Source organism: Canis lupus, chromosome 2, assembly GCF_011100685.1.
Source record: "Canis lupus familiaris isolate Mischka breed German Shepherd chromosome 2, alternate assembly UU_Cfam_GSD_1.0, whole genome shotgun sequence".
In the NCBI taxonomy this organism is placed as follows: Eukaryota; Metazoa; Chordata; class Mammalia; order Carnivora; family Canidae; genus Canis; species Canis lupus.
In genome coordinates, this window is record NC_049223.1 from 35597873 (window position 1) to 35608134 (window position 10262).

Consider the following 10262-nt stretch of genomic DNA (forward strand, 5'->3'; position numbering starts at 1 on the left):
TATTCACATTTCCAGAGAAATGTTAAATGCCCCCTTACATGTAGGAGTCCAGTTAGGTAGGATTTACCTAGCCCTCTGACTAACCAAATTTGTGTTTTTCTGGGCAGTGTTGTGCCTTTTTAGGTTTGTTTTGACCCTCCCTTCTTGTCACTTACACACGTTATATGGTCTCATTCATTTGGGGAATATAAAAAATAGTGAAAAGGAATAAAGGGGAAAGGAGAAAAATGAGTGGGAAATATCAGAAAGGGAGACAGAACATGAAAGACACCTAACTCTGGGAAACGAATCTAGGGGTGGTGGAAGGGGAGGTGGGCGAGGGTTGGGGGGGTGACTGGGTGACCTGCACTGAGGTGGGCACTTGACGGGATGAGCACTGGGTGTTATTCTATATGTTGGCAAATTGAACACCAATAAAAAATAAATTTATAAAAAAATAAAATAAAATGTAGAATAGGCCTTGGCTCAGTTTGAAAACTTGCAGAACGGCCAGCTTCATCGCTCTGCAGTTGGCTTTCCAGGCTAAGATAGGTATACAGATATACACACAACTGCCAAGGAAGGCACTTTGGCCTTACTCTGGAAAGAATCCAAAGGAAAGTGAAGTTTCTGTCGTAGCGTTTGTCCTGCGCTTGGAGAGCCCGGCGCTAGCGCATTCTTCGTGCAGTTATTGGCTGGGACTCTGCGTGCCGCTGTCGGCCAATGAAGACGCTGGAGATCCGGTCCCGGCCCGTCCCCTCTCCGCGCCCTGGGATGAGGCAGAGACTGAACAGCCGGCGAGCAAATCAACGGCATCCAGAAAGCCATGTCCGACTCCGCGCCCTGCGCTCAAGCGCTAACCCGCTGAAAGTTTCTCAGCGAAAAAGCCGGAAAGATCTGGACCCCGCTAAGAAGAACTACCTTTGAGTGAGATGGTCTCAGAGGCCTGCAGGAGCGGACTGGTAAGCACCGGGAAAGTGGTGGGAATTTTGTTTCTGCTTGGTGCTTTGCACAAGGGTTCTGCGGTGGTTCGCTATGAGATCCTGGAGGAGAGAGAGAAAGGTTTTGCAGTGGGCAACGTGGTCACGGACCTTGGTTTGGATCTCGGCAGCCTGTCAACCCGTAGGCTCCAGGTGTTGCCCGGAGCTAGCCGAAGGTTCTTTGAGGTGAACCGGAAGACTGGAGAGATGTTCGTGAACGACCGCCTGGATCGAGAGGAGCTTTGCGGGACATTGCCCTCCTGTACCATAACTCTGGAGCTGGTAGTGGAGACCCCACTAGAGCTGTTCAGCGCAGAAGTGGTGGTCCAGGATATTAACGACAACAATCCCACTTTCCCTACACGGGAAATGAAATTGGAGATTAGCGAGGCGGTGGCCCCAGGCACGCGCTTCCCGCTGGAGAGCGCGCATGATCCTGATGTAGGAAGCAACTCTTTACAAACCTATGAGCTGAGCCTCAATGAGTACTTTGCGCTTCGCGTTCAGACGCGAGAGGACAGCACCAAGTATGCGGAGCTGGTGCTGGAGCGCGGCCTTGATTGGGAGCGAGAGCCAAGTCTCCAGTTGGTGCTGACGGCTTTGGATGGAGGAACCCCGGCTCGATCCGCCACCCTTCCCATTCGTATCACTGTGCTGGACGCGAATGACAATGCACCCGCCTTCAATCAGTCTTTGTACCGCGCGAGTGTCCTGGAGGATGCACCCCCCGGCACTGTCGTGGTTCAAGTTCATGCAACCGATCTGGATGAAGGCCCCAATGGTGAAATAATTTACTCTTTTGGCAACCACAACCGCGCCAGTGTGCGAGACCTGTTCTCCTTAGACCCTGTAACGGGTATGCTGACAATCAAGGGTCTCCTGGACTTCGAAGACACAAAGCTCCACGAGATTTACATACAGGCCAAAGACAAAGGTGCCACTCCAGAAGGGGCACATTGCAAAGTTTTAGTAGAGGTTGTGGATGTGAATGACAATGCCCCAGAGATCACAGTCACCTCTGTGTACAGCCCAGTCCCCGAGGATGCCCCTCTTGGAACTGTCATTGCTTTGCTCAGCGTGATTGATCTGGATGCTGGGGAGAATGGATTGGTGACTTGTGAGGTTCCTCCAGGTCTCCCCTTCAGCCTTACTTCTTCCCTCAAGAATTATTTTACTTTGAAAACCAGCGTAGCCCTGGATCGTGAGACTGTCCCAGAATACAACCTCAGCATCACCGCTCGAGATGCAGGAACCCCTTCCCTCTCAGCTCTTACAGTCGTGCGGGTACAAGTATCTGACATCAACGACAACCCTCCACAGTCTTCCCAATCCTCTTATGATGTTTATGTTGAGGAAAATAACATCCCTGGGGTTCCAATACTAAACCTAAGTGTCTGGGACCCAGATGCCCCGCAGAATGCCCACCTTTCCTTCTTTCTCTTGGAGCAAGGAACTGAAAATGGGCTAGTGGGCCGCTATTTCACAATAAATCGCGACAATGGCATTGTGTCATCCTTAGTATCCCTGGATTATGAAGATCGACGAGAATTTGAAATAACAGTTTACGTCACTGATGGGGGCACTCCAGTCCTGACCACCAACATCAGCGTGAATATATTTGTCACTGACCGCAATGACAACGCCCCCCAGGTCTTATACCCCCGGCCTGGCCGGGCTTCGGTGGAGATGCTGCCCAGATCTACTGCTGCTGGTCATGTGGTCACACGGGTGGTAGGCTGGGACCCTGATGCAGGGCACAATGCCTGGCTCTGCTACAGCCTCCTGGGAGCCTCCAACCAAAGCCTTTTTGCTGTGGGGCTTCACACAGGTCAAGTCAGCACTTCCCGCCCAGTCCAGGACACAGATGTGCCCAGGCAGACTCTTATGGTCTTGATCAAAGACAATGGGGAGCCATCACTGTCCACCACGGCAACCCTGACTGTGTCAGTAACTGAGGAATCTCCTGAAGCCCGGGCTGAGTTCCCCTCCGGCTCTGGCCCTCGGGAGCAGAATAAAAATCTCACCTTTTATCTACTCCTCTCTCTAATCCTGGTTTCTGTGGGGTTTGCAGTCACAGTATTGGGAGTGATTATATTCAAAGTTTACAAGTGGAAACAGTCCAAGCACCTGTACCGAGCTCCAGTGAGCTCCCTGTACCGAACACCAGTGTCCTCTCTACATGCAGATGCCGTGCGGAGTGGCCTGATGCCACCGCACCTTTACCACCAGGTGTACCTTACCACTGACTCACGCCACAGTGACCCACTGCTGAAGAAAGCTGGGGCTGCCAGCCCACTGACCAGCCACCAGAACACCCTGAGGAGCTGTGATCCTGTGTTCTATAGGCAAGTTTTGGGTGCAGAGAGCTCCCCTCCCGGACAGGTAAGGGTTAGCATTAAAATTAATGGTTTACTGATAATTTTCCTTTTCCTGTACAGATCCCATACCTTGTTCTCAGATGTTTTTCTATGAAGGAAATAAAATTCTAGGCATACTTTAAATTTTAATTCAAATACACTGCTGGAAATAATGTGTACATTACTTACAAAATATTTTTATGTTATAGTAGAAATGCATGCATGTTATAGAAAATTTGGAAACTAGAGAAGAGTATAAAGGAATAATAACTAACGTGAATCCCCAAACCTAAACATATAACCACCATTAAAAAAAAAAAGTAAAAGTAATCATTTATTTTGAAAATAAACCCAGACAATCCAAAAGAACATACAGTGCAAATTGAAAATTCTTTTGTACCCCCAGTGTTATTCTCTATCCTTCCAGCATATTTTTCTTAAGTATTTATACAACGTAAAAGGTAGGTAAATTTGTATCTTGGGAAAGGTAAAGCTTTTATTTATTTAGGCTGGTGTGCAGGTAACTACAAGGCTTTTGTCTTGGAGCAAAACCTATACACACTTCCAGCTGTGGGAGAGAACCACTGTTATTTTATTACTAATAAGTATGTTATTGTTATTAACCCTTAGATTTGGCAGTTAGATGGGGCTCCACTACTCATCAGCTATGGGTCCTTGGCCAGGTTAATCTCAAAGCGAGGTGTACCATAAGTGTTAAAAAAAATTCTTAGTTATTACTATTATTATTTTTATCCTTTACCTACCTCAAATCTTAAACACACCTTGGAAATGAGAAAATCTGGAGATAGCCAAAAATGACAAAGTAGAGGCAAAAATGGAAACGCTAAGGAAAGATAACAGCCAGAAAGAAGCAGCTGTCAGACTGGAAAACAACTGGCATTTTCCCTAGAACAGTGTTCTTAAACTTGGTTGCACACTAGAATTACCTGGGGACCTCTTAAAAAGGGGTCATACCCCAGACCAATTAAAGCACAATCTCTGGGTGTGAGACGCAGAGATCAGTATTTCTTGAAGGTCCCCAAGTGATTCTAAGGTGCAGACTAGTTTGAAAAACTACTGCTCTAGAATCTACAAGTCTTATCAACCCATTTATGAAGCAAAATGTAGTTCTGGTGTTCATAGAACCAGACTTAATGGGTCAGGTTGAACTTAGAAAATTCTGTTATTTCCCAACCTTAAAATGTATAGAATAGCTCTATCAACTTGTTGAACTGCTATGGTTATACCTGAAACTAAGGTAGCATTGTGTGCTACCTCAAATAAATGTGTTTTAAAAATAAGAGGAGCAAGGTGGGGAAGACCTAAGAGGATGCTTTAGTCATCTAAAGATAAAATCTTAAAAAAAATAAAAAATAAAAAAAATAAAGATAAAATCTTCCTAAACCACTAGCAGCTGGGCAGCTATTTAAAAATCTAGAGCTGGGCAATGGGTATGGAACCTCTTTGAGGGATGACAAAAAATGTTCTATAATTAGACTGTGGTGATGGTTGTATCCTTTTAGTCTATGTGAATATACTAAAAACCATCAGATTGTGCACCTTAAATGAATGAATTATATGGTATGTGAACTATATCTCAATAAAGCTGTTTTTACCTTGTAAAGATGGGAGAATCACACACCTAGCATAAGTCAGGGATATGTGGGATTAAGGCTTTAGGATGTGCCAATGCCAGTTGTCAACCATATGCTTGTTGGTTTGAGTGTTAACTTGCAGATATTAAGACCTAAAAGAGGTGTAGTTCTTGGATCTGAAAGGCATGAGTAAAAGGCCAGTTTATAGTCATACAGATGACAAACTAGTAGAAAATATCATTTAAGATGTTATAGAAAGAGACTTCGTTTCTTTCCAGACAAACCAGGGTTGGGAGTAGGGGGATTCCTAGTACCGCACATAATAGTTGTTTAGCTTTAGGCACATCTCTTAACCTCTTTGAACTTGTTTCTTCATCTCTAAAATACAGATGACATCTTTCAAAATAATTGTGTAAGTTAAAAGTAAGGCATATAAAACATAGTGAATATACTCATGTAAAGTGTTAAGTATTCAATAAATATTTGTTGAACTAATAAATAACAATAATTCACCATTTATTGAGCATCCGTATGTGCAGACACTGTAAAAGATGAAAAGACACACTTCCTGTCAATATGGTATATAGAGTACCATAGCAAACAGACATGAAAAAAAAATAAAAGAGGGGCACTGGGTGGCTCAGTGGTTGAGCGTCTGCCTTTGGTTCAGATTGTGATCCTGGGGTCCTGGGATTGAGTCCCACATCAGACTCCCCACATGGAGCCTGCTTCTCCCTCTGCCTGTGTCTCTGCCTCTCTGTGTCTCTCAGGAAAAAATAAAATCTTCTAAAAAAAAGACAGTGAAATCTGCATAACACAAGAGGCTATCTGGGGCAAAGAGAAAGAAACACCTAAGCCATCTTGGGGAAATGAGGAAGACTTCATAGAGGTGGTGATGCTTGAGCTGAGAACTAAAAGTTGAGCTGAGAGCTAAGAACTTAAGTTGAGAAATAAAAGAGAAGCAGGAAAAGGGCCCTTGCAGGAAATTTCATGCAGATGGATAATATTACATTATTGCTAGACCTTAAATTGCATTTGTAAAACAGTCTTGGCAAGAGATCAGGTGCTGCAAGTAGGCAGGAGTTAGATCTTGAGTTACTTTTAGGCCAGGCCCAGGAGTTTTGATTTTATTCTGTAGCAGTGATGGTCACTACAAAATTTTGGACTCAAGTATGTATGATGCATCTAGGGTTTTTTTGTTTTGTTTTGTTTTAGAGAGATTATCCTGGCACCTATCAATAAAATAGGTCACAGAAACCCAGATCCCTCTCTTTCAGACAAGAATATAGGTTTTTGGCCTCACCAAAGTCAGAAGCATATTCCTAAGGATTACAAATTTGATTAAAAATCTGGGGAGGGTAAGAAACTTTTGCTTTGCTGCTGGTTTTCACAGCCTGTGGTGTCCTAGGTAAGGATTCAGATGAGTTAAGAAATCTTATGTACAAATCAGGCTGGATTTTTCTCTTTGTGCTTTGATGTGTTTGTCACTAGGATTATAGTTTGCAGGTAACTACAGTGTGAGATGATCTGTGTTTCTCTGTGTATGCAAGGTGGTAGCAGACTCCTGAGAGGGTCTTAATCAGGGAGGGAGTAGAGTAAACCCAGTCTCCAGCTCCAAGAGGCCCCCTGGGGCCAAGTGAAAGGCTTGCTGTTTGAAACTGTCTCTCTTGGTAAATTAACAACAAATCAAGCATACCATGGTATCAAATAAAGGGGATTCGTGGACATGGTGCTGTTAGTTGCTGATCTCAATCATTCAAGGAAGCTATTAAATCTGTGAGCATTAGCATTCTGCCAGGTAATGAGATCTAGTCCTTAGTGTGCCTCGCAGACACACTGATTCTTTACTGATTTGGAACATCTCCCTCTCCTGGCTCCCTCCTTGCTTCATCTTCTAAACTGTCCTTGAAATCAATGAATGGTGATTCAGTATATCACTAGCTAGTGTCTGAATAAGAGAGATTTGGTTTCTACTGTGCCTCCTGTTACAACAAAAACGTGCACTGCATAAATTTAATTGGCTACATTAATGTGTAAGTTTTATCTGCAAAGGGATGGATATGTTTCTGAATAATCTGCAGAGGGGCAGAATTCTGAGTGTATGGCACTGCTTCTAATTAGCTGTTGCTTTAAAACAACCAGATTGAGGCAGACGCTACCCATTTAGAATATTGGTGGATGACAACACTGGCTTGAACAAAGTGACCAGTCTCAAATGGCTACTCCTCTCTGGGCTGCAGGTTGCTAGGGCTCTGGCTGTCTGTTCCCCCAACCCCCTCAAAAAAGGGCGGGGGAAATTGGTGTGTTAGGGGGAAAAAGAACACACATACATGTTGTCTGCCTTTCATAGAGATAATAAACCTACAGAAAGAAATGCTGTTGAGTGGGAGGAAGGCGAAAATATAGGTGGTTTTTTGTTTTGGGTTTTTTTTTCCTCCAGTTCTGCGACGCATTAACCCTGCTGCTGTTGGGATGTTCTCTGCTCAGCCTATTGGCTGAGCCCAGGAGCTGCTGTCCGCCAATCGGGTGGTGGAAGGCAGACAAATCTACCCCGCCACCAGCAAAAACGGCGCGTAACCCTTGCGGTGCCGGCCCAGCCCCGCCAGAGCTGGCGCCACGAAAGAGAGATAGGTGTCTCCAGCTGCTGTTGCCGTTTGGGGCGGGTCGGCTTCTTCTGCTTCCCAGGACCAGGTAGAGGAATAGCGGGAAGCAGCAATGCTCCGCAAGGTGGGAAGCTGGGTAGAAATCTGCTGGGGGGCTACCCTTTTGTTCCTCATTTGCCACCTGGGTTACGTTTGTGGGCAGATCCGCTACCCGGTCCCAGAGGAGTCACAGGAAGGGACTTTTGTAGGGAATGTCGCCCAAGATTTCCTGCTGGATACAGAGAGTCTGTCAGCTCGTAGGCTGCAGGTTGCTGGAGAGGTGAACCAAAGACACTTCCGTGTGGATTTGGACAGCGGAGCCCTGCTCATCAAGAATCCAATTGATCGAGAGGCACTGTGTGGACTCAGTGCCAGCTGCATCGTGCCCCTGGAGTTTGTAACTGAAGGGCCTTTAGAAATGTACCGAGCGGAGGTAGAGATTGTGGATGTGAATGATCACGCCCCCCGATTTCCTCGGCAGCAGCTGGACTTGGAAATTGGGGAGGCAGCTCCTCCAGGACAGCGTTTCCCCTTGGAAAAGGCTCAGGATGCAGATGTGGGGAGCAATTCTATCAGCAGCTATAGACTAAGCTCCAATGAACACTTTGCACTGGATGTCAAGAAGCGCAGCGACGGCAGCCTGGTCCCAGAGCTGCTCCTGGAGAAGCCTTTGGATCGAGAGAAGCAATCAGACTACCGCCTGGTGCTGACTGCTGTGGATGGAGGGAACCCCCCGAGATCTGGCACCGCAGAGCTCCGGGTATCAGTGCTGGACGTGAATGACAACGCCCCAGCCTTCCAGCAATCCAGCTACAGGATTAGCGTGTTGGAGAGTGCCCCAGCCGGCATGCTGCTCATCCAGCTCAATGCCTCTGACCCAGACCTGGGTCCCAGTGGTAACGTCACCTTTTCTTTCAGTGGTCACACCCCTGATCGTGTGAGAAACCTCTTTAGCCTTCACCCTACTACTGGAAAGCTTACCCTTCAGGGGCCCCTAGACTTTGAGAGTGAGAATTACTATGAATTTGATATTCGGGCTCGTGATGGGGGTTCTCCAGCCATGGAGCAACATTGCAGCCTTCGGGTGGATCTCCTAGATGTAAATGACAATGCCCCACACATCACAGTGACCTCGGAGCTTGGGACTCTTCCAGAGAGTGCAGAACCCGGGACTGTAGTGGCACTCATCAGTGTACAGGACCCTGACTCAGGGTCAAACGGAGACGTGAGCCTCCGTATTCCAGACCACCTGCCATTTGCCCTCAAATCTGCCTTCAGGAACCAATTCTCCCTGGTAACTGCTGGGCCCTTGGACAGAGAGGCCAAATCCAGCTATGACATTATGGTCACTGCTTCTGATGCTGGGAATCCTCCTCTGAGTACCCAGAGGACTATTTTCCTCAATATTTCAGATGTGAATGATAACCCACCCTCTTTCTTCCAGAGGTCACATGAGGTGTTTGTTCCTGAGAACAATCGCCCAGGGGACCTGCTTTGTTCCCTTGCAGCCTCTGATCCAGACTCTGGCTTGAATGCGCTTATCTCCTACTCTCTCCTGGAGCCCAGAAATCGAGATGTTTCAGCTTCTTCTTTTATCTCTCTGAACCCCCAGACAGGAGCTGTTCATGCTACTCGATCCTTTGACTATGAGCAAACACAGACACTGCAGTTTGAGGTACAGGCCCGAGATCGAGGCAACCCACCTCTTAGTAGCACTGTGACAGTTCGTCTCTTTGTGCTGGACCTCAACGACAATGCCCCAGCGGTGCTCCGCCCTAGGGCCCGGCCTGGTTCCTTATGTCCTCAAGCACTGCCTCCATCAGTTGGTGCTGGCCATCTAGTCACAAAGGTGACTGCCGTGGACTTGGATTCAGGTTACAATGCTTGGGTTTCCTATCAGCTCCTGGAGGCGCCGGACCCCAGCCTGTTCGCAGTCTCTCGCTATGCTGGGGAGGTACGGACAGCAGTTCCCATCCCAGCTGATCTCCCACCACAGAAGCTGGTCATTGTGGTAAAGGATAGTGGTAGCCCACCACTCTCTACCTCTGTTACTCTTCTAGTGTCCTTGGAGGAAGATACTCATCCAGTTGTCCCTGATCTTCGAGAATCTTCAGCCCCAAGAGAAGGAGAATCCCGCCTGACCCTCTACTTGGCTGTATCGCTAGTGGCAATTTGCTTTGTCTCCTTTGGCTCCTTTGTGGCACTGCTCTCAAAGTGTCTGCGTGGGGCTGCCTGTGGAGTGACGTGCTTTCCTGCTGGCACCTGTGCCTGTCTCACCCGATCTCGAAGGAGGGAGGGGCTTCCCCCTTCCAATGGGATCCTTCGAATCCAGCTAGGGTCAGATGATCCTATCAAGTTTGTTGATGTGGGTGGCCACTCTCATGGCTGCACACCCTTGGCTTCTGCGCCCACTCGGAGCGATAGCTTCATGATGGTGAAGTCACCAAGTGCACCTATGGCAGGGGAGCCTGTTCGCCCAAGCTGCCCACCCTCTGATCTTCTGTATGGGCTAGAGGTGAGACCTTTGCAGGCTCAGCCAACGCTTGAGGGTTATTCTGATCCAGGCATATGGCTGGGTCATGTCTTGGTGTCTCTACACGAACCCTTAGTGAATGGTAATTATGTGGTAGATGGTGTGCTTTAGAAGTGTGGTGTGAATAATCAGAAAGCTGTCACAGACTAGTACTTGTGGTGGGTTATGCCATTATC

General features: G+C 47.1%; 1 protein-coding gene across 34 annotated transcripts in view; it reads left to right on the forward strand.

Moving 5' to 3' along the window:
- LOC478038 (protocadherin gamma-C5) overlaps positions 1–10262 on the forward strand; it is a 194281-nt gene that overhangs the window by 162744 nt on the left and 21275 nt on the right. The window contains exon 1 of one of the 34 annotated variants that reach the window (XM_038530408.1): positions 722–3341. The exons of 31 other annotated variants lie outside the window; for them this stretch is intronic. In XM_038530408.1, coding sequence (XP_038386336.1) covers positions 912–3341 — 2430 coding nt within the window. In that variant the 5' untranslated portion in view covers positions 722–911. Of the gene's footprint in view, positions 1–721; positions 3342–7432; positions 9508–10262 lie in introns of those variants that run through there. 2 more of the 34 variants (XM_038530433.1, XM_038530426.1) reach the window with 2 other exon arrangements.